This window comes from Rhineura floridana, chromosome 2 (assembly GCF_030035675.1).
Source record: "Rhineura floridana isolate rRhiFlo1 chromosome 2, rRhiFlo1.hap2, whole genome shotgun sequence".
NCBI classification, from domain to species: Eukaryota; Metazoa; Chordata; class Lepidosauria; order Squamata; family Rhineuridae; genus Rhineura; species Rhineura floridana.
The window spans coordinates 144,445,113-144,470,498 of NC_084481.1; the positions used below are offsets into that span (position 1 = coordinate 144,445,113).

Here is a 25,386-nt window from a genome sequence, read left to right on the forward strand (position 1 = left end):
CTGTCCTTTTTTATGGTTTCTCTCCCCGCTCTAGCATAGACCTCAACAGATCCCCCTGCTAGGCAGCACCACCAGTCACGTCCGATAACCAGTATTCCCAGAGACTCTGCCTGAGTCTCTCTATCAGGTTACTTCTGTAACTGCATGCTTAAGCTGTCCCAATCCCTTTGTATCAATGCAGATAATCCTGGTTTGCTCTGAATACTTGTGGTGTTATTCTTCCCTTCCCCGCTGCCACCATTTGTCACTCTTCAGCCTTGGTATTTACCTTACCCTCCCTTCTGGTCTGTGGAACCCCAGCCAAGGATCAGGCCTTTGGTAAACCAAAAGTATTTATTGAATAACAAAGATAACAAGATTACTTTAAAAGGCACTTAAGCATATGGTTACATCTATTCCTGAGGTACTGGTCTTAGTATTAATCCGAACTCCACCCTCTCCTCACATCCACCAACTCTCCACACAATCTCCTCTCAAAACCCACCAAAACAACCCACTAACATTCACCAACGTCCACCTCACATCCACCCAGATTTACCTGACATCCTTCCATTTATACTGTCAGCCATTTTAAACATTCAGCCAATCATCCAGCATTCTACTGCCCATTCACTCCCCCTTCCTCTTTCATTCTACTTACCATGTATCTCCTATACAAACAGCACTTACCCTATTTACACTAATACAGGAACATCACAGGTTCCTCAAAGGACATCTAGTCCAATCCCCTTCTTCTTTTTTCAATTAATTTTTATTCAGATTTTCAAAACCAAAACAATACAAAAAGAAAAAACACAAATCCATAACTAATACAATAAAAAGAAATATATATATATATATATAAAAAATTGACTTCCGATTTGTCGTAGTTCAGCTATAAGTCTATAATATATAACAAGCCTGTATCTTGATAGATTATAAAATCACCTTCCTCCAGCGGTTATCTTAATTGGTTACAAATCTCATTAACATCATATCATTTTATTCTTCCACAAAAAGTCAAAGAGAAGTTTCCACTCCTTGAGATATATGTCCATCAATTTTTTTCTAGATAAACATGTCAATTAATCCAACTCATCAAGTCTACTAAATCCAGTAATTTCAAATCGCTCTTCTTCCATTATCCGTATTGGTTCCATCTTCCATCTTTACGCGCCCAATAATCTTGCTGTCATAGTCATATAATAAGAGTCTGATAGGAATTTCCTTTTTCACAGATATTTTCTTGCCATCAGTTCCGAACGTATCACTGAAGTATTGTTGCAAAGCCGCATCTCTGTTCCTCTTTTTTATATGATACACTAGCACATCTCTTGAAGATTTTTCCATTGACACAAAACAGGGATTGATTCTGTTAGCTTTCTCCATTTCAAGTTCCATCAAATCCTTCCAGTCCAGGAATTTTTTTGAACCGATAATATCTTTATCTCCAATCTCTTCAATTCCTTCAGGGACAGCGCTGAGTTCCAAACCGTAATATTTGTCTCCAGGATCCATCACAGCCAGGAAATCCAAATCTTTTTCCATATCCATATTTAATCCAATCTCCATAGTTTGAACCTTGCCTTTAATTTCTCTTTCATACTTTTTTGGTTTTCCAGATCCATCTTTATTCTCCTTTCTCATAGAATCCTGAATTTCTTTCAGCTCCTGTCTCATTTCATCAAATTCAATTCTCAACGCTTGACTATTATTTCTCAGTTGTTGTTTTATTGAGTTAATCCCATTCATTATTTTCTGAAACATGTCTAAAGATAAAGTACATCCATAATCTTCTTAATTGTCATTCTTAAAGCCAAAGGAACAAAACTCCTTCAATTTTCAATGTCCCAAGCAAAGAGCAGTTTATTTCTTTATCCAGTTACAAAGGAGTTAATCTTTCAAACCAACTGGCGTCACACTCTAGACAGCCCTTATCTCTTATATGCCCAGAAGTGCAAAAACAGCTTTAGTTCACAGCGTCCAAATAACTAGTAGCAGAAAAAATGAGCAGATTCGTCAAAAAGAAAAGTAGATCAGAAAAAATAGTCCCAGACATATATTACACAAAAGTCTTATAAATCAAAAAGAAAACCCTCATCCGTTGTAATCTTTATAATGCTATTTTCCATGTCAGCTTTTTGCAATAAAAAAAGATAGGCTATTTTTATTTTCTTCCCCCTTAGTTCCGTGAGTAAAAGAAAAGGAAAGTTTTGGCTCACCCAGGTTTTCTTAATTGCTGGTTCCTTGACAAATCTCTTTAGCTGTGTAGATAAGAAAGGAATAAGTGTAGACAGGAGAATACTTGCCTGTTAGGCCGTTTTTTTTTAAGGAAAAAAAAAGGGTCACTTTTTTAGCTGAGCTAGCTGGAAATCCTCGCTCCGTCCGAGCTGCTGGAAGACCTTCTTTCACAGACAATTCTGACGAGTTCCAGTCTCCAACAATCACAACAAAGCTGTGTGGGAAATCTCACGTTTCTTCCTTATCCGGAAGAAATTATCCCGTCAAAAAAGACCCTTCTGACTGGATTTAAAACTGAAAAAGTTTCATCCAAGACGGGAGCCGTCTCAGAGGCTGCACAGGCGGAGGGATCCTCCTGGGAAGTCCTAGTCCAATCCACTTCTGATGCAGGAGATCTATTACAGCTTCCTTGATAGGAAGCCATTAAGGCTTCTTTTTTCTTCTCTTTAATAAATTGTCTGCTTCTTGACGCACAAAGTTTAAAAAAATTTTAAACTGCCCTATACTAAGTCAAGGCCTAGATTTAAATGGTTTAGTAGTATATACATTAAAACAAAAACAATGAAGAACAGTGCAGCTTCTGTTTAGTTCACACTGTGACCTGATTTAGACAGAACAGTGAGCTGTGTGGATTTGTAATAGCAGCTCATTATCAGGAAGCTTAATATTTAGGTAAGTGTAACTGTAAATTATGGTATGTAACTAGTTCATGGCAGGTGGGAACCCTCTAGGTCACAAAGGTATCTTATTAACTTTTCCTAGTAGCCATGGAGATGTATCACACATTTTGCTACGGGAGTGGAGGAAATGTGTGCAGCTAGAGAAATGCCTTTAAAACAAACACATGCAAACACCTACCCTTATTACTTCTTTGGGCAGAATAAATTGTCTTGGAATAGTCCATTTAAAAAGAGGAACTTGCTGCTTAATCATCACTGTAAAATTACACATTGTGGTAAATAAGAGGGACACATTGACTGATAGCTACCATTTAAAAAGTAACAGTGTGCAGAAATTTCTAGCTTAGTGTTTCTGTTTGGATAAACCACTTTGAATGTTGGCTGGAAAGATATTTACCGTGCAGGTAAAATCAAAGGGTGGTATTAAATGCTATTAAATAAGTAAGACTGAGTTATCTATAAGTGGTCTAGGATTCCTTTCCATAGAGATTTAGAAATAACATAGGCTGCATTTTACCATATCTAAGTACAGGCATACCCCACTTTAATGTTCGCAATGGGACCGGAGAGTATACTTTAAGTGAAAACCATCTACCTGTGTGAGTTTCTGCAAGACCTGCTCCCTGCATTTCTGGCTGATTTCCACCTGGCCTGGAAGGGCGTGGCCCTGTCTCTCCAGTTACAAAAGCAGCAACTGCTGAAGGGGCCAGAGACCATCTACCTGTGTGAGTTTCTGCAAGACCTGCTCCCTGCATTTCTGGCTGATTTCCACCTGGCCTGGAAGGGCGTGGCCCTGTCTCTCCAGTTACAAAAGCAGCAACTGCTGAAGGGGCCAGAGACCGTGTGTGTGTGTATGTGTGCGTGAACCTGCTGCTCGGGATGTCTATAGACTACTGGGGTTAGTTGTTTTTTAGTTGTTTTGGGGGTCAAGATTTAATTTTGGAGATTCATTTTTGCTGTTATTTGGACTATCGCATATTTTTGTTAAACACTGTTGTGAAGTGTGTGGGGATTGTTTAATTGTATATTTATTGAGATGTTCTCATTAGTTTGTTGTTTATTATTATTGTTTGGCTACTTATATACTGTGTATATTTATATGTTAAAAATAAAAATGCTACTTATTTGCTGGGAAATTGAAGATTTTTATCTAGGCCTTTTTATAAAGTGTTTGGTTCTCTTATTGTGACACATTTAAATGTTTTTTCTTTTCTTTTAATAATGTTATTTGTTATTTAATTTTGAGAATTGCATTATTGTATTTATGCTTTATGATGTGTTATATTCGTGTTTTTGTAAGCCGCCTTGAGGGCCTTTTGGCCATAAGGCGGGATATAAATTTAATAAATAAAATAAATAAATAAATAAAATCTACTTTAAGTGAAGCAATTGTCTTCACTTGTACTGCACGCAATCACCACTAGATGGCAGCAGCGTCATGCCAATAAAATGTACGCTATTGCAAGCGCGTGAACATTAAGCGGGGTATGGGGACGTATGGAGCATGTACGTTACAGCGAGGCAACGTTAAGTGAAGCAACGTTAAGTGAAGCAACGTTAAGTGAAGCAACGTTAAGTGGGATATGCCTGTACATAGTACTTTGCTGATCCAGGATAAATATTTCTCAAAGCTGGCCTTACCACTATGCATAGCAAGGCAGCTGCCTCAGACAGCTTAGTTCTTATTTCTGTCCTGGAGAATGATGCTCACTGAAATATATTCATACTGGCCTTTGCCAAAAACCTTGATTCATCATTGTTACTATCAAGTCTTGTTCTTGTTCCTCCTTCAGGTTGCTAGATCTGTTAGCATATTGTTACACAATTAACTTCTCATTTAGTGGACACAGTGTTTTATGTAGTATATAAAGCTATATAATTTCTTAAACTGTGTCCATTTATTTTGATAATGGTAGTTAATATTAGTATAGTATGTGGGCATTATTGATAAGGAATGACTCAAATTCTGATACGTTTAACAATTATTTTTGCCTTGGTTGCCCTTATCAAAACTCAAAGGGCTGCCAAAACTCAAAGGACTACCATGTCCAGACCATTTCCTGGGGAGTATCTAGGAATTAGCATCATAGAATAGGAGTTGGGAAGGGCCTCTAAGGCCATCAAATCCAACACCCTCCTCAGTGCAGGAATCCAAGTTAAAGCATACCCAACAGGTGAAGCATACAATTAGGCATACAATTCTTTCTTTCATCATCATCATCCATCATTATTTGATTTGTTAGTTGCTTATTATCCAAAGGTCTCCAAGCAATTTACAACACTGTTAAAAACAGAAATTAATGTATTGTTTATAATACCCTGATCAATTTGGTATAGATCTTGCCTATTTGTTGTGCACATTTAAGTAGACTTTAAAGTATTTCAAATATTTTATCTGCATTTTAACCAGACTATAATCCCCAAAGTTTCCTCTGTTAATTGGGCAATGTTACTTTATTTAGAATTTTTGGCAGTCTTTCTTTTTGATCAGCTATCCAGTGTTTACATAATTAATATATGAACTATAATTGATTAATATATGATCTTAAAAAGCTGCTTTAGATGCAACCAATGTCTTGAGCATGGGTAGGGGGATTTCTTTCTATCGTTATTGCACTTTTAATAGCCTCTCTTCCTCCTCCATGCTCCCCATCCCTTGTCAGCTCTATCATAAAATGCCTTTGAAAGTTTCGTAGGTTTTTGCATGGCAAGGGGATCTGTTCTTTGGGAAATGCAAGCTGAAAGTCCCTTGTGTGATTGGAATTAATTGCACAGTGCTTTAGACTCTGGTCATAGTCTTAATATGAATACAGGTGATACTTGGATATTTTATAATAAGAACCATGGTTTTTTTTCTGGACTAAGTAATATGTATCAATCGTGATCCTTGGAAACCTGACAAAGTCTGGAAGGGCTATATAGTTTTTCAACTTTTTTCTCACATCTAGTTGTACTGCAAGGAATAGGTATTTGATTTTTTTAAAACAATGGATCTGGTGTATCTGAGTTTATTAGTAAATGGATCTGGTGTATAACTTCTTATAAAGAGGATCTGCAATAAATATTTTATTTGGATAGGTTAGAGAATTGTTATGCTTTCAGTAAGACATTATTGGTAGGAAAAGATATGAACCCTAAAATAAATGACATAAAATGTGGGCAAAGTTGCCTACTTGAGAGTGAGTCACAATACATGCATGAATCAGTAGCCATAGCAGTAACAGCTCTCTACTGCCTGAATGTTGTTTACAGAATCCAGTTCACAGTCTTTGTGCTGGTACTGTACTCAGATCTCTAAATGTTATTGGTTGAAGATGCCGAGGAGACTGAAGTTAGTGTGATACCTTTCTAACTTCCGTATATTCAGTTGACAATAGTAAAATTACTACTTGTGTGGTAACAATGGGGGAATTTGTTAATTGTGTAAACATGGGGTGATACTGCTTTACTGCCTGAAGTAAACTACTGTATGACTTAATTATGACTTGGAAAATCTATCCAGCTAGCCTGGCATCCAAACAGAAACTGCTGTGAGCTTACCTTAGGCTGTTTGCTTATGTAGTTGTGTGAAGAGTTTAAGTCTGCCTGTGGCTTTTTGATTTGTGGACAAGACCAGATGCACTTTAAATAATGGGAAAATGGGGGGATGGTATAAATGTTAGAATTCAAGGCAAATATCACCTTTTTTTGTTTATTTGAATGCAATGAAAATGTAGCTCAGTGTGATAAAAGCTCCACTACTGGGTTCCTGTTTGGTGACCTGCAGTCTGTTCTGTTCTTTATGTTCCTAAAACGACAGTCTTAGTTGTTCTGTTCACACTACGTTGCTAATCCTACTGACAGTATTTTGCTAGATAATCATTTTATTATATATTTATACAAGCATTTATATACTGCCCACTTGCAAAACATCAGGTTGGTATAAAACATTTAAAAACAATACAAAACAATCATTAAAATGACTGGTTACTAAAAAATTTTTTTTTAAAAAAACAGTCACATAGGCCTGTTGGTGTAGCTAATTACCAGCCTGGTTTTTCTGAGAACTGCAGGTGGCAGTAAGACACAATTTTGAATGAAACTGAATTATAGGCTGTGACATCTTAACTACTGCATGTAGCTAAACCTCTTGTATTGAATCTCACAAATTAATTTTGGAAATGGAACTGGATTCCATGTGAAGCCTTCATTTGCACATTATTACGCAGTCTTCACTAATGTGATCTTGTGTTTGTTTTTGATAATACTGGGTTTTACTGTGATTGGAAAATACGTCCATTATCTGTCCATTCTAAGCTATGTTTTCAGGAAAAGCGGTTTCTGTCTTGTTAAAAAGCAGAGAAGACCTTTGCCCTCTTTATATAAGAACCCCTGGAAACCAACTGAACTTGGAAACAAAATTAGAATGTGCATTCCATATTTTTTGAGCCCCAAGTATTAGGCTATAACCCCACCTTTTGCATTGACAAGGAAGACGTGTAGTTGGGGGTTTTTTGTTGCTGATGTAGAATTTTTTTAAAGCTAAACTATATAGAGCATACTTGGAGAACATCTGATAAAAGGCACTGTAAAGGCAGCACTTCTCTGTAAAGAAAAGAATTGCCAAAAATAAGTGCACATAGCAGGTCAGATGTTGTTTACAGCTGAACTTCATACTTCATTGAAATTGGTGGCAAAACCCTATTGATTTTAATGGGCCAGATCTGCTCCCATAATTATTAACTAAAGCACTGCATGTCACAAATAAATTAATTCATAACTACCAGCCATATATTATCCATGCAAGCTGCAGGGGAAGCAATTAAATTTTATGGGTGACTGTAGCATCTAAAAGAAGATGTATATATGCTGTATATTTTCAGTGCATTTAGGCATCTTCATGGCTGACAAATGGCCTGTCCTGTTATACCCTGTTGTTTATTACTGTTACTAAGATTTTATATAGTGCTTTGAATATGTTAATTATTCTAAAGTCATTGATGCTGGTAATGGTATGAAAGAGTTGTTAATGGTATTTTATAGAATGAAAATGAGGTTGTAAACCCATTTCAACCACAACTTGCAAATCTGTATGAATAAAAAAAACTATTAATAATACAGCTAACATTATAAAATTTCTAACAGCTATTTTAAGCTGCTCATTTTTTCTGTTCAAATAGTTATGGCTTTTTAAATTAAAAAATTGAAGATTGTAAAATTTTATGGCTTTATTATATCATTCTTTTGAAATAGCCATTATTCCATAATAGGAACACTCTAATATAATTGCTTGCGCTTCTTTTAGTTCTTTACCCACCAAAATAAAACTATGTAAATTAGAACATTTTTTTCCACTGACAACTTTAACAAATACAGTTGTATGGTGGCTTGACTTACTTGAATGTACTGCAGAGCAAAATAAGAAAAAAATACAGTTGCCTTAAGAACACATATGGATCAAGGAAAGTCCTATCTAGTCTGGCGGTCTGTTGCTATCTACAGCCAGCAACACTCTGTTCCTGTTTATTTCTAGTATCTGATACTTGAAAGTAAATGCCTCTGCACACTGAGGGTCCATCACTGGTAGCTGTTGATAAGACAGATTGGCCCAATTCACACGCATCATGGAAAACCATAGTTAATGGTTTACCATGAATGCATCTTTTTGGGCTAGTGCACAGAGGAAACTAACTATGATTGTGACTTCAGTGTTACATCCAAACCAGGATGTAAGCTTAGAAAGCTTAAGACTGTTTCAGTGTAGAGAGGGAATAACAGTGGTTCAGGTTGCCTCAGTAACTCTTCATCTACTTCAGGAGTGGGGAACCTTTGGCCTTGCAGATGTTGCTGAACTACTACTCCCATCAGCCCCAGCAAGCATGGCCAATGGCCAGGGATGATGGGAAACAGGAGTGGATTTGTGTGTGAAAGGATTGCAAATTCACTTTGGTACAGAAAACAAATTGCTGGTCTGAGCCATGCAAAGAGACCCATTGTTTCTTAATTCTTCCCTTCTGAGCCACTATTTTGGTCCTGGCACCAGCCGAATCTCTGTGTTCCAGTAAATAACGTACATCCCACAAGTATGAAGTCTGTCCACCCTATGGTAGAGGACATTCATGTAAGTTGCAAAATTATGGTACCTTGGATTAATATAAATATTAAAATAAAATTAATATTATAAATAAAATTAATCATATTTGAATATTTTAACTTGTTAAAATACCTGTTTAAATTCTGTACATCTGAAGTCTTTTTAAATAACGAATAAGATAAAACTCCCCCCCCAAAAAAGAAAAGGTGGTTCTGCTTTTCTAACCATGAAAATGACATTAGTACATTTGCTGGCAGCATAGATCTCCCTCGCGATTTTATTCTTCTCTGATGGGACTTCACCAGTAGTTTGTACTGAACATAGTATATGTTCTGCATATATTGTATTACATTCCTGGAGAGAATAATAGTAAAGTCTAGAAAAAGTGTTGACAGGGCAAGGAGACTTTTCTTGAACAGGAAATGAAAAAATGTGTTCATTTCCTATTTAATAAATTCTAGTCGTGGATTAAGTATGTTCACTTTCCACCCAGGTTTCTAATCCAGGACTTTTTTATATAAGTATTAAGTCTTATGATATAAAAAGCAGAGCTTCTGCCAGCCAGGGCTGTGGAGTCGGTACACCAAACCTTCGACCCCAACTCCGACTCCTCTATTTTTCTACTGTCCGACTCCGACTCCACCCAAAATTGCTTCCAACTCCACAGCCCTGGAAAGGGCTGTAAATGTCTTTTTAAATTGGAAGCTCTCATAGGAGCATTTTATCGCTGCCTGAATATGCGCTGATCTTGGCATCACAGCATTTGTCTTCATCTGGGTCCTGTGTCATACACTGACACACAAAATGTTTTCCATCTTGAGTTATGGTGAAATGCTCAACTACAGCTGACTTCATGGGAAGCTTCTTTGACATTTTGAATTTATATTTTAAAAAAAATTGTCAATCAAAATTTATTTTGGAGTTGGAGTCGGTACATTTCTACCGACTCCGACTCCACCCAAAATTGCTTCCGACTCCACAGTCGGAACAGCTGCCAGCTGTTCTTTTTGTCTTACATTTTTAAAACAGTGTTGCAATACTAACTTACATCACTGTGAGATTTTCAGCTTTTTTCTTGCCAACCCCTCACTCCCAACCCAATTTATACATGGATTTCACTCAGAGGTGAAGAAGTTGGCATGCATTAACTTCCCATGTTCATATGAGATGGGGTTTGTCTGAAGCATATACCTCCAGGGCTAAATGAAAATCTGAAAACAAAATTCCATGCAGGGGTTGGAAGAAGTACATGAAATGTTGGTGTTTTCTACTCTTCCCCTCCCCCCAACTTGGATGTGGAAGCTTGGAGTTTGGCTGTTTCACATATATGCCTCTGCAAATGAAGATGGCATTCTGAAGTCACTGCATGGAGTTGTAATATGGAATTTTAAAGGTTCCTCCAACCTTCCTGAGCAGATTTGAGGGGGATGCAGAGGTTTGGGGCAGGGAAAGAGGGAGAGGAAGTTCCATTTCACTCATGCAATGACTTTGCGGGTGCAACCTACAAATTTAACCCTCCACCATCATGGTTTCGACAGAATCCATCTGTACTGGGATCCAATGGACCGCTCTGTAAAGTCCTAACTGAAAATAAAGATTACAATTGATATCAAAATGATTTCCACATAAGAAAAAAAAAGATTAGTATCCCATTCCAAAACCATGGTCTTAACACACAAAGTATTGAGGGACTGTGGAACCCACAATGTTAACAAAAGAGAAAACAAAACAGAAACCAAAACATTCCTAAATGAGGATTGTTGTAAATAATGAAAGGGGTCAGCATACCCCCAAAAAGAATTAGTGATGTTCTGATATTTTCAGCTGATGTTTTGTTTTTTGGCTTTCACTAGGGCAGCCTTTCCCAACCAGTGTGCCTCCAGATGTTGTTGGACCGCAACTCCTATCAGCGTCAGCCAGCATTGCCAATGGTCAGGAAAGATGGGAATTGTGGTCCAACAACATCTGGAGACACACTGGTTGGGAAAGGCTGCACTAGGGGAAAGGAAAGTAATTCCGTGGGAGACAGTTCCCTCTGATCCCCACAGTTTGATTTAAATGTTTTTAAAAAAAAATCTTCTTTTTTATTTTTCTTATCCCATTTTAGCATTTTAGCAATCTCCTTTGAAATAGGAGAGTAAAGAGAGATTGCTTTCAAGAGACTTAATAAAAATGGGGAGTGTCATGAAATTGTAAATTTTTATGAATTGTTAAATCTAATTTCTAATATCATGGCTCAGTACAAAGAACTCTGGGAGTTACATCTTGTCAGAAGACAGGCCTCTGGAAAGGCAAAAACGTTAAGTTTCGTTTCCAGCTGAAAGCAGTTAGGGAGGCCTGAATAGAAACACCTGGTTATCTTTGCTAATCAGTGAGAGCCTGGTACTCAAGGACATGCAGGCCAGTGAAGGTTAAGAACACAGTTGGGAGGGGGGCCTGCAAGGCGCGAAAAAATGAAGAAGCATCGAGAAGGGATTACATCAGAAAGCCCCTGATTGGTTAATTAATTCTGGACCATTGGGTTTCTTTTTCCCTAAGTATAGGGTTTGAGACCCATAGCCTTTGTTCCCTCTGAAATGTTCCCTTGGAGAGGTTCCCTCTGGAAGGTTTCCCTGGATGATGCCTATGGGTGTCCATCTTGCTGGTGGTCACCTACGTAGGGTTTCATTGTTTTGTCTCTGATGCTATTATCTCTGAGGAGAGATGAGATTACAACCAACTACCTCCTAAGTAAGTAGACAGGCTAGCTAGGTTGTTATTTTCTTGTTGTGTGTGTGAATTCTCTTATGTATACCTAAACCCCTGTTTGGGTGTGTGGTTTTGAGGGATTGTTTTGCTGCTATATTTTGATGTGCACTTATATTTTTTAATAAAGCTACTTCTATTTAACCTGGTGTGTTCATTGAGGGTAAGGGTCTCCGTGCCTGTAGGGGTGGGAGACCATGACAGGGAGAATAAATTATAGTGAACATTTTGGGGTTTTGGTGTGGTGCTCACCTTATTAATGGTACGAGATTGCCAAGCTGTGTGTGTATTCTTCCTTTTAACTTAAAAACCCATGATCCTTGCATGGCTCAGTGCAGCCTCAACCACTGCCAGCACTACCTGGAATGCATTTCCCAGTTGGAAAACCCAGAGACAGTTGGGAGAAACTGCCTTTGGAGTACATAGACAGCAGCAAAACATTTTTTTTAAGTTAAAAGGACTTACGGTAATGCTGCTCTTGGGTGCTGCAAAAGCAACCTCGCTGACTGTCTAGAGATGCTGCCATTGGAGAATACATTGAAGCACAGAGTACCGATGAGACTGCAGAGAGCTGCACAAGGGTTTTTTGGGGGGAGGGGGAGTGAAAGCAAGAATACCTCTTAGTCATCTCTTAAACTTAATAAGTGCCACCCCAAAGCCCCGCATCACAAAAAAAAATTCTTTATGTTCAGGAATGTACAGAATAGTTTTACAAAACTGTAACATTTCTAAAAATTGAATGTATAATACAGGCAAAGTGCTAAGATTTTCTCTATTTTGAGAAGTTGTGGGGGATTAAATAGACCCCTGCTTAAGCTTGGGTGTTTGGTAGTTTCACTTTCCCATTTATTTTAATAGGGGTAAATCAGAATGCTGATAGTTCAGTAAATTAAAAAAAAATTAAATTGGGGGAGGGAGATGAAACATCACAGGACAACTTACCCCAGAATTGTTGAGGATTATACAGAGTAGGAAGTGGCTCTGGTTTGCTAAAAACGTTTTACAAATATTTCAAACAGTTGTTGGGATTAATAGCAACCTCATTAGCATCAGAGGGTTAATTTTTAATTTGGAGTGGTTAATTTGGTTTTATGTTTGTAGATTTTGTTTTAATCTTCATCTTTTTCCCCATTTTATTGGATCAAAATGTATCTTAAACCTATTTGTCATTTAAATGACAGGGATGCCCTCAAGCTTTTAGAGCAGAAACAGAAGGGGAAACCTGTGGAAGTGAAGCCGGTGGTGTCTTCACTCCTTCCACAAGCTGGAGCACCTTCAGCCCCACCATCAGCAACCACACCTCTTTCTGCTTCACGTCCTCCAGCTCCAGCCACTTCTGTCCCTGGTCGACCTGCTTCCATGGTAATAATTATGACAGGATTACTTTTTTCCCTTCGCTTTTCATATATGTTAAAAAAACATGGTAATGTGAGTTAAAATAAGAGGCAGGTTGTTACTGAAGGGATTTTCATGTTCAGATTACAGTATCTTCTTCATATAGTTGGACAGAGGATTGGATAGTGGGTTGTTTGTGTCATATTCCCACACAGATGAGAGCTGAAGACAAAGTAGTCACCCACATGGACAAAGCGGCTCCCTCTCCGAAAGAACTGGACAAATAGCTGACGTACCACAGCACACTAATCCTGAGTACTCCATAGGTTTGCACAATATTAAGTAAGCAAGCTGACTTAGATGGGAAACAGGAAGAAGATAGATAAATAGATAAATAATTTTAGTACCAAACTCAGATTCAAGAGATGCCAAGGAAGAATCAGAGACATAATCTGTGAGAGACTCTTATCACATCCCTGTTGAAGGAAGGCAGAACATGTTGCCTATAGCAGCATCCTTCCTAAAGAAACTAAGAGTAGAACTGTGGCAAAGGTTATGAGGTGGGCAAGGTCCCAATCTACTCCCCCTATTTTGCAGTTTTTTAAGAAAGCGTTGCAGTTCTCAAGGCTTCCTAATCCTGCTGCATTTTTTCCTCTCTTTCCCTCCTTTTTTGGTGGGTGGGATGGAGGCACTTTAAAAAGAACCTCATGACTCTTAGCCATGCCCAGTGTTTTTCTTTTTCTGCTATTAAAAAAGCCCCTCATGGCTTTCTGTAACTAAATCCACACACACCCCAGACACTCCAGAAAACACATAGGGTTGACTGAGAAGCCACTGGGAGCCATGAGGCTATTTTTTAATTGCACTAAAAGAAAAGAAAAACAGCATGTGGGAGACACAGAATCTTGTTGCTGAAACTTTCTCCCCATTTTTGCAGGGGACAAATAGACTAGCAAAAAGGGGGGTGAGCTTCAGAACACCTTTAGGAGAAAGACACCCATTGGTTGTGTCAGCAGTATACAATAAAAAGAAAATGTGTGTCAAGCAAAAAAACCCCAAAAACCTGAGAATTCATCTGAAAAAAACCCTTATGATAGAGATTGTTTGGGGTAGATGAGATCAACCCAACTTTCACCATCCATCTTTTTTCATTTTTAAAGGTTGTCATTTATTGTCATGAATATATTTCATTGAACTTGCTTTCCTTTAATTTAATATGTACAGTGTGGTTTTTATTGCAGGGCGCATTCACTGAAGTCGCTGCTAGCAATATTAGAAGAGTTATTGCTAAGAGATTAACAGAATCTAAAACTACTGTACCTCATGCATATGCAACTGCAGATTGTGACCTTGGTGCTGTTATGAAACTAAGGCAAGCACTGGCAAAAGGTGAATTATTATTGTTTGTAAACTGTTGTGTTTCATATTCTATGAATATCCTATCCTGATCCGATCCTATCCTATCCTGATCTCCTATCTGTTCAGCTGCTCTACGTATTCTGTGGTGGATGGATGGTATTTATATGTTCCGTTAACAACCTGGCTAGAAGTTGGTAGTATTCAATTAATTTAACCTTTATCCATGCATCATGTGAAGGAATGAAACTGTTTCACTACTTGGCCTTCTGTTTAGTTGATATAAAATACTTACCTTTTGTGGAAGTTCTTCTGCACAGCAGATTTGATTTGAGTTTTTATTGTATTGTGGTTTTAAATTGTACCCTGTTTAAGGATTATGCAGAAATAAAAAGCAGATGAGAAATAGTCTAAATAAATAAACCTGGCAATTAAGAGGAAATAGGAACTTAACCAGGGGTCTAGTCTCCTCCTGATTAGCTAAAAAGGCTTTTGGATTGAGTGTATAAGTCAAGCTAGAAAATATGGTAGTTAAGTTATTGCTTTAGAGACCTGACAAGTTGAAGAACTGCAAGAGAGAGAGATAGGGCTGAAACACTTTAAGAGAGCTGGACCACTGGAAAGTGTTAGCGAGCACAGTTGGACACTGCAAGAGAAAGGCGTGATTAGAAAAGGGACGCAGAAGCTGTACTGAGAGATGCAAATGTGAAAGTATTGGCTTAGTTAGGGAAATAGTCTAGCTGGATTGAATCTCTCTTTGCTCTTATGGGTCACTGTAAAACTAGGGGTCCCCCTCCCCAAAAACATTTAGCTCTAAAGCTCTTAACTTGTTGCTTACTAAAACCTTCAGTAAAAGCATAGTTTGTTTTGGAAAAATATGCTCTAAGGGCTGGTTTATTCACCGCATGCCGAAATGCTACACCACTCTCCTTGATAAGAGTGAGTAGATTGGGGCGGTTAAAAGTCCAAATGGTTAACGAGCTATTGAGTGGAGGCAGTCAGAAGATAAAAGATATCCACTTGGTGGCAGTGGTGACGTTAACAGAAAGAAAAGGCTGGTTTGCTTGCATCTTCTCACAGTGCAGGCTACAGCCTGTCACACTGCAAGTCACTGAATTGATTAAAACAATTTCACTTTCCCCATATTTCCATTTCAGCTGCCTTGATTTCTTAATTCTGTTTTAGCTGTAACAATCTTCTGTAGAAATTGGAAGTGCTGCATCCCTGCTATTACTTAATACTTTAAACACAGAGGATAAAATTGCTTCCCTGATTGAGAGTATTACTTCAAATGCCCTGTTTAAAAAAGGACTAAGCACTTCAAAATTACCTGTTAACATTTTAGATATAAATTAGACATAAATTAAAAGGTTTGCATGCTGTGAAGAAATGTGGAGGGATGTAGAAATGCTAGCCTTTGGGCTCGATGAGGCTCACTATGCTTCACAATCTGCTGCCACACACACACACACACACACACACACACACACACACACTCCAATACAAGGCCTTTTTTCAAGCCTCACTGCTTGCCAGGGGGAAATGTACAGGTGCACTGAGAGTGTGAGTTGTTAATATCCCAGTACCAGCTCTGGACATGCCCACTTCGTTATGGCCCTGGCCACCTCTGGCATTCACCCCATGGAAGGTAGGCCTTGAGGGAATGTGGTTCTTTGTAAAAGGTGATAAGCCAGAATCTTCTGGGCAACAGCAGTGTTTTTTAAAATACAAGACCAAAAATGTTCAGATTTCAGAATGCAGACTGAGTCGTCACACGTTTGACAGTGTCACACGTTAGACAAATGTATGTGCTTGAATAAGCATCTGGATCTTAATGGCTCTGATTGGTTACAGTATAACAGGTGATGAATGCAACTGCTTGAAGCTGTTCCATGAAGGAGAGAGAGGAAAAAACGTATCTTGGAACTAAGCAAACTTCTTGCCCACTTAATACTCTTTATTAGGGAGAGGGGAAAGAGTGATTTTTATATATATGAATGATGGGAGGAAGGAGAGGGAGATGTATTAGTCTCTTGGAGCAGAGTACCTTCTCTGCCTTCCTGAGGAAGACTTGTGAGTCTTTCACAGAGTTGGTTCTCATGAAGATGCTGTGTCCCAAGGCAAGGCATGTCTCTGAAGCATTTTAAGTTACACTGATTTAATTTTAAAAATGTTTATTGTGTTGGATTGTTGCTTGTATTTTAGTATTGTTTTGTTATTTATTGTATTTTTATGCTGTTTTATGTTCACCGCCCAGAGAGCTATTGCTAGTCGGGCGGTATATAAATTTAATAAATAAATAAATAAATAAATAAATGGCAAGGGGATGCAGATTCTGGTGAGTGAAAGGAGCCTGAGACTTCCTCTGAATCTAGAGCCAAAGAGGAGATGGGATAAACCCCACTCCTGCTCCAGAAATTTCTCTTTGCTGGGCACTTGCCAGGCACAAATAGAGAGCCATATTTTTGCCTCAATCTCCCACTCAGAACAGGACGCAAGATGTATGGGTTTACTCAGCAGACAGGTGCAGAAACAAACCAAGCCTCTTCCTCTCCCTCCACTTGATCTGTTGGGAGTTGTGGGTTTATTCTTCCTCCCCAGCTCCACACACAGAGGGTTTTTTCCCGTTCTCTGGAGGCTGGTGTTTTATGTTTTATGTACAGACATTACACTAGAAAGGCAAAGGCCACCTTAGAATACTACAGAGACAATTTTTGTTCAGCTAAAATGCAAGATGTTTTGGACAACAAATGGACCATCAGAGGGACTATATATCTGAATACATAATATTAGGAGAGTCAAGCAAATATATTTTCCTGAATACAGTCACTGGCGAAGTGCTATGATCTGAAAGACGTTGGACTTATGTTGAATACATTTGTTTCTGTACATGGAATTTCAACTGGTCCAAATTACAGCTGCCAAATTATTGGCTGAAATTCCATTTAGATATCATATAATCCTTATTTAAAACAGCTTAATTGGGTGCTGGCCCCTAAGTTGTGGAATTCCTTCCCCATGAAGGTGTGTTTCGCACCTTCATTATGCAGTTTTTTTTCATATACTGAAGATGAACCTCTTCACCCTGGCCTTTGATACTTGAGATACAGTAGGGCCCTGCTTCTCGGCGCCCCACTTTTCGGTGTTCCGCTAATATGGCGCCAGCGGGGCGATCAGCTGGAGGGGGGGCTAGAGTTCCCCGCGCTCCAGCTGATCTCGCCAGAGGAGGGGAAGATCAGCTGTAGAGCTCTACATCTGATCTCTTCCTCTTCTGGTGCAATCAAACTCCTGCGCTCGAGCTGATCACGCCAGAGGAGGGGAAGATCTGCTGTAGCGCACTACAGCTGATCTCTTCTGGTGCGATCAGATTCCCGCGCTCGAGCTGATCGTGCCGGAGGGGAAGATCAGCTGTAGCGTGCTACAGGTGATCTCCTCCTCCGGCACGATCAGCAGATTAGGTTCCAGACCTCTGCACTACAGCTGATCCGCTTTTCGGCAGGGGTCTGGAACTTAACCTGCCCTATGAGTGGGGCCCTACTGTAATACATTTTAAGGCCTTCTCTGGTTGTGATTGTAATTTATTTTAAACTGCTTTTAATATTGTATTTTATATTATTGTAACCCCTTTGGTGAAGGATGATGGAAGAGGTGGCTGGACAGCCACCTGGCGGGTATGCTTTTAGTTGGATTCCTGCATCCTTATAGGCCCTTTCAACTCTATTATTCTATGGTTCTGTGATAGATCTCCTGTGTGCTGGGCTCACTTTGGAAGTTTTTCTTTTGCTACGCTTTCTTTCTACTAGGCTGCCTATGCAGATCTCCCCCTCCCACAACGTTAGCTGTCTATATTTGTGGAACTGAGCTAATTATTAGATACAAATACCACCCTAGTTATCATGCTCCTACTACTATTTAACTTTTCTGGTTTAAAGTGTTTTGTACAATAGTGTCAGCAGCATTGATCTAAATTAGTAGCTTTCTTCTTTGAGGGAGACTGGGTGCCTAGGGAAATTCTGTCTTCTAAACCTTAGAGAAGCAAATTACAAAGCTACATTTTTCGTGTGTGTGTGTATCTCTTGCAATCTGGCATTTAGCACTGATCTTGGTTATATTAATTTTGATGGTCAACAGGGTCATCCAGATGTCATGTCACAGGCAAAGGGTTTTGATTTAATTTTACAGAAACACTGATTTTGCCTTTGCAAAGAGCTAAAATGCTTTGATATTGCCATATTCCCAACTGCAACAAGAATCCAAAAGATCCAATGCGAAGTTCGTCACATGATTGGCTTTGCTTTTTGGCTGAAGAATTTCAAGGTTACCTTTTCAATTAGCTGCCTTGGATTGTGCGAAGGCCAAAGTCTTCCATTAGAATTCTAAATAGGTACAGTTTATTCATATGGTGATTCTGGTTTTCCAATATAAAGCTAACCCTACTGAGGTTTCTGTTTTGTTTTTGAACTCCTGTAACAAGACACTTGACAGCATTATAAATGGGGGAAAGGAGAGAGCGAGCTCCATATTTCAGGTTACCAGCAAGACATTTCTGTGGCATATATAAGAACTTTTCTATAGCATGGTAGTTATATTAGTTTTTCTTATTGCTAGTGTTGGGGCAAACTGGAAGAATTATTAGGAAGCTTGAACAAGGTCATGGGTAACTGGAAAAGATTAAGGTTAATATAAATTGTTTATTATATACCTCTGTGATTCTTAAATGCTTCCCCCAAGCCCCCCAAAGGAAATGTAAATGGGAAACTACATGGTAATTACATGTGAGGTGTGAGCCTTTGTCAACTATGTTTTGGTAGAACAATTGTATGTTGCTTTTCCTGTTTTATTCTATGTGTGCTTGTTTAAAGGCTACCTTCCTATTTCTTTTCTTATGATATGCTGGGAAATTATGTTCCTTGTTCCAAATTATTGATTTACACAGAAAATGATACTCTCAAAATAAAGCAGGTCAAATACTGTCTGAAACATACTTTAACAATCCAATCCTTTGGGTGACTGCTCAGGAGTAACTCTCTTTGCATTCAGTGGAAGATACTGCAAGGTAAATGTGTATAGGATTTCAGCCTAAATCTTTTACATAAGCAGGACATAATGAAGTTCACTATAATCTAAAGAAGGATTATTACACAGCCACAAGAGCTCATTTCAAAACAAAACCTTACTAAACTTATAGTCCTGAACTCAGAAACGCTTGCTTAACAACCCTCTCAATTTTCATGGTGATAAACAAAACAATCAGAAAGAATTGAGAGTTCAAAGTCTAAAGAGAGAGAAAAGAAACGCAGATCCCTTTTGGACTTTTTTCTCTGAGAGTTCTCATAATCTGTTGAAATTCATTAAAAATCAGCCATGTTCACAGAGAACCTGTAATCCTGTTACTGACCTTGCCCCATACTCTGACCTTGCCCCATACTCTGACCTTCATCTTCTGCAGTTTAAAAGTTAAAAAAATGCCTGCCTGATTTTTATTTAAATTTAATAAATTTTGCATTGAACTGAATGATAATGCCGGGCATGCTCAGTAAGAACCAACTGTCAGTGTTCTGAAAGCCAGATTCGCAGTTGCTTGGCTTGCCTAATCAGGGGGCCATACCCACACCAGAATTAGATTTCACATGAGACTGTCATGGCTTCCCCCAAAGAATCCTGGGAAGTGTAGTTTGTGAAGGGTGCTGAGAGGAGACTCCTGTTCTCCTTACAGAGGTCCAGTGGCCAGAGTGGTTTAACAGTCAGCCACTGTGATTAAAGCTCTGTGAGGGGAACGGGGTGTCTCCTAGCAACTCTCAGCACCTTTCACTAACTACACTTCCCAGGATTCTTTGGGAGAAGCCATGACTGTCTAAAGTGAAATAGAGGTCTGGTATGGATGTGGACAGGGACAGCTTTGGTTTAAATTTGGGTGGGATGCTACATGTGCCTGCTATAAAATAAAAAGGTGGGGGAAATGCTGAAAAGCAATGATACTGTTCACAATGTTTTCCTTTTGGAAAGGCAAGGGTCTTCCCCTCCCTGCCCCTGCCCCAGGGTCAGTGTTGGACTACATCCTGGGAGACCAGGGTTCGAATCAGTCACTGCCTCTCAGCCTCAGAGGAAGGCAATGGTAAAAAGGCAATGGTAAAACCACCTCTGAATACCGTTTACCATGAAAACCCTATTCATACGGTTTCCATAAGTCGGGAACAACATGAAGGCAGTCCATTTCCATTTTCAAACATGATTGTACAGAAATAAAATTCCTTTGAAATAAAAAGGTATGCAACTGATCAAATCTACCCTCCCTTCTCCTCCCTCCTATCCCCTCCCCATCCCCTTCCAATCCTCTTCTTCCCCTTCCTCCCCCCCCATGGTCAGTTTTACCTATCTTAAGTGCTATTGCACGTCAGTAAATACCACTGAACTCAATAAGCATGCAAATGATCAAACCTGCTCTCCCCTACCCCTTCCTTTGCCTCTCCCCCTCCAATCCCCTCCTTCCCACTCCCCCTCCTTCTGCTCCCCTCCCCTCTCCCTCTCCCTTTCTCTGTCCCTCTCCCCTCCCCCTGCTCCTCCCCCATGGTCAGTTTTACCTATCCTAACCATGATTGCACGGGAGTAAATCCCACTGAACACAATAAACATGCAAATGATCAGAGCTGTCCTTCTCCCCTCCCCCTCCTTCCTGCTCCCCTTCCCCTCCTCCCCTCTGCCATTCATCCCCTCCCTCCTGCTCCCCCCCATCCCCTGTGGTCAGTTTCACCTATCGTAAGTATGATTGCAGGGGAGTAAATCCCACTGAACTCAATAAGCATGCAAATGATCAATCCGTTCTCAGCAAGCTTGCACAGGATCCCATTTCTTACCTCCCGGATTAAAAAGCAGAGAAATTCACTAATAGGCAAAAAATCTTGTGGTTTAAGAACGTACCTATAGCCAACAGTTATTTCTATCAAACTTTAAAAAGCAGGGAAATTGGGCAGCTATAGTGAATGCACCAGGGGAGCAGGAGACCTGACCTCCTCTCTGAGATATTGTACTGTCTTACCAAATTGTCAAAATGCAAACACCATTTGGGTTGGTCTTTCACAGTCCAATCCACTTGCTGTGCAGCTTGGAAGAATTTGGTAACATGTGCCTCTGAGCATATGGTGAGTGGTGGCAACACCTGCAGTCAGCCCAAATAATAGAAAGCAGACATGTGCTGTGCTGATCTTGTTTTAGCAGGGAGGAAGCAACATTATTACGACGGTTGACATAGTTCAGATAGTCGCTTTAAATATGTTTGATTTACTTTGCAATTTTAGTGAAGTTTCCTATAGGAAATCATGTTCTTTTGCTTCTATTTCTGTGAATATGTGAAGTATAGCAATACTTTGCAAAATTTACACTAAAAAAACTCCAAAAATAATTGTGGAACAATGGCACTGACTATTCTGCAGAATAGTCTCCAGTGGACATCAGGAGTGTCTCAGTTTGCACAAGATAAAACAGTGGGAGGTGAAATATAGTCTAGCAAAATTCTAGGTGTGCTCTATGTTTTTAATTGACCATGCCCACCTTGCCTTAAATGAAGTGGTTTAAGCATAGCAGGCTGAAAACATGCATCTTGGGCAACCTAAGTTTGTTTTTTCCAACAGCTAGAGTCATTCTTGAAGTAGCAACATACTGTAATCAGTCTGATTTTACATCAAACTGCAGTTTCAGATTCCACTGTTAATGCACCCAAAATAGAAATAGAACATGATCTCCAATTTCACCATCATACGACACTGACCAAAAAAAGGTTTTGAAATTAATAAAAATAAGTTTGACACAGGTTTCTAGGATGAATAATGAAAGAAATAAAATTTTCTAGATTAGATTCTCTGTAGAAACAATAGTAACACAGGAATGAAGCAAAGTAAGAACAAACATACAAAAATGTAATTCTCCATCTTTGGAGATGGCAGGTATCGCCACCACTCACCATATGCTCAGAGGCACATGTTACCAAATTCTTCCAAGCTACGCAGCAACTTGATTGGACTGTGAAAGACCAACCGAAATTGTGTTTGCATTTTGACAAACTTGTAGGGCAGATCAATATCTCAGAGAGGAGGTCAGGTTTCCTGCTCCCCTGGAGCATTCACTATAACTGCCCAATTTCTCTGCTTTTTAAAGTTTGATAGAAAGATCTGTTGGCTATAGGTACATTCTTAAACCGCACGTTTTTTGCCTATTAGTGAATCCATCACAGTTTATCCACCTGCCTGTATTATACATAATGTAACGATGGTGTGGTGGTAACTGCAATCTGCATTCTTTTGTATAGAGTTGGTATTTTGAACAGTAATCCTGATTTTGTACAGATCCAAACAGGTCTAGTAGACTTGAGCTACCCATTTTTATTCAGTACATGTAACCAGAACTAGAGCTGCCCTATGTTATCCAAACCTGAAAGGATAAGGCAGGTTTGGGAATCTATATATTTATGTAAGTGAAGTATCTGAACTGGTGTTAATGATAAGATTTATTGTTTTCTACTCATTATTACTCATGTTTGAAAACTGTTATTAATATGGTTGCCAGGTCTCTGGTTTTCGCTCAGAGACTCTGGATTTTTGGGGTCCTCTCCGGGTGAGTCACCTTAATCTCCAAACTCTCAGCTTTCATTTAAAACAAAATTAAGTTTCTAGGTGATCTGGTTCATGAGATATACATCAAAATGTCAGCCGCCACCCCCTGCAACGTTTGTTAAATGACCTCGTACCTGGCTGCTCTAACCCCACCTTTTCAGGTTTGTAGCCAATAAGTGAAGTCAGGGTTGTGATTTGTTGACCTCCAGGCAGTACCTAGACCCCACTGCAAAGCCAGAAAACTATTGTTTTTCCCTGCTTATCTGAAAATCTCATAAATTGAATAATTATATAGCTTTCAGTCTTTTTCTGTGTACAGGAGTCAAACAAATTTAAATTTTCCTGGAGTGTTGAAGAAGACAGTGTTTTGAAAACCTTCCCAATATGAAGCTTTAATCCAATACTCGCTTTTCTGCAATGCTAATCCCACATACTCTGAGTAAACCCCATTGAATTCAATAGGACTTACTTTTGAGTAGACAAGGTTAGGATTGTGCTGTAAACTAATGGGACTTTTGTGTGAACATAGCAAAGGATTGTGTTTGTGTTGTAAACCTTTCTCTCCTCCTCTAATCCTATTTTTAAAGCAATTAGGCAGGCCTCAGCCTCAGAGGAAGGCAATGGTAAACCACCTCTGAATACTGCTTACCATGAAAACCCTATTCATAGGGTCGCCATATGTCGGAATCGACTTGAAGGCAGTCCATTTCCATTTTTTTCCATTTTTTACTTAACGTATCACAGGTTATTATTATGTAGGAAACTAGTACTGATCTTACTCTTTTAAAAAATGTTTTGCAATGACCAACTGGTTTTGACAATAGACTATTCTATGGAGTGTATGTATTTTTACATCTTCAGTGTGTGCATATATGGAGACTTTCCAATAACCCTGTGAGGTAGGGTTGCTGACTGGAAACCAAGGCAGCTGACAATAAAAAATAAATCCCTTTAAAATCCAATAACCATAAAACAAGTATAAACAGTTGCAAAGCAGCTTAAAGTGGGATGATTCTGAATTTTGGGATGGATGACTGAAGTTCCTTATCAGTTGAGGTTGTAGTTCTGTGCATGATTCCCTGTTTGAATAGGCCTCATTGAATACATTGGGACTTGCATCTGAGTAAACAAACATAGGATTGCACTATAAATATCTTTACAGGTTGTGTAAATACAGTAGGGCCCCACTCATATGGCCCTATGTTCCCGTTCCAGGCCCCCGCCAAAAAGCGAATACTGCCAGAAAGTGGGGCCCTACTCAGCTGTTGCGCAGGAGCTCCCCACCCTACAGCTTATCGCACAATCAGCTGTAGCGTGGAGAGCTCCAGCCACTGTGCTCCAGCTGACAGCAATCCCTGTCAGCTGGAGTGCGCGATCAGCTGGAGTGCGGGAGCTTGCACGCTCCAGCTGATCGCTGTCAGCTGGAGTGTGGTGGCTAGAGCTCCCCATGCTACAGCTGATTGCCCCACTGGCACTGCCGTATTAGCGGAACGCTGGAAAGCATAGCACTGAGAAGCATGGCCCTACTGTAATAAACATCTTTGACTGTCATACTTACATAAATATTTCTTCATACTATTTCCCAGTATGCATCTGATTTCACATTATGGTTGTGCATGATTATTTCCTGTACATGTTAAGTGTGCCCTTTTTCCTTGGGTGTGTGTGTCGTGGTTCCCCTCTGTTTTTATCTGGAGGGGCAGATAGGCTGACAGATGATGAGTAGCCCATTGTCACCCAGTAAACTTCATAGCTCACTTCCATTTTACAAAATTAATTAAAACAATTTACATGCAGGCAAAGTTTCTTAAGTAGGTCCACACAATACAATTAAAAGACATCCAACTCACATTTAAGTGCATGACTTCCCCTAAAGAATCCTGGGAAGTGTAGTTTACCCCTCACAGTTATGGTTCCCACCACCCTTAACAGACTACAGGTCCCATGATTCTGTGGTGTGATTCATGTGCTTCAGTTGTTTATTGAATTGCCTGGAATCCTGGACACCCAATGCGAGTCCATGTCATCAGTACAGAGCTAGATGGTACCGAATGGCCTGAGTCGGTAAAAGGCAGATTGCTTTGTTCCTAAAAGTGGAAGGAAGCACAAGGGTCACAGTGACTCATGTATTTTATTTACAACATTTATATACCACTTTATTGTAAAAAATCTCAAAGTGGTTTACAGAAGGAATTAAGACAATACAATTATTGGCAAAAACAGTTAAAGACAGGTATACAAAAGCATTCAATAATAATTATAATTAAACCAACAATGAGTTAAAAACTGATAAAAAAACAACACAATAGCTTCTACATGCCTGGGTAGGCATGCCTAAAGAAAAATATTTTTAGCGGGTGCTGAAAAGAGT

General features: G+C 39.3%; 1 protein-coding gene across 5 annotated transcripts in view; it reads left to right on the forward strand.

The window, feature by feature from the left end:
* PDHX (pyruvate dehydrogenase complex component X) overlaps window positions 1-25,386 on the forward strand; it is a 108,775-nt gene that overhangs the window by 30,751 nt on the left and 52,638 nt on the right. For all 5 annotated transcript variants that reach the window (XM_061610756.1, XM_061610757.1, XM_061610755.1 and 2 more), the window contains exons 6-7: window positions 12,900-13,080; window positions 14,295-14,442. In XM_061610756.1, coding sequence (XP_061466740.1) covers window positions 12,900-13,080; window positions 14,295-14,442 — 329 coding nt within the window. The remainder of the gene's footprint in view (window positions 1-12,899; window positions 13,081-14,294; window positions 14,443-25,386) is intronic.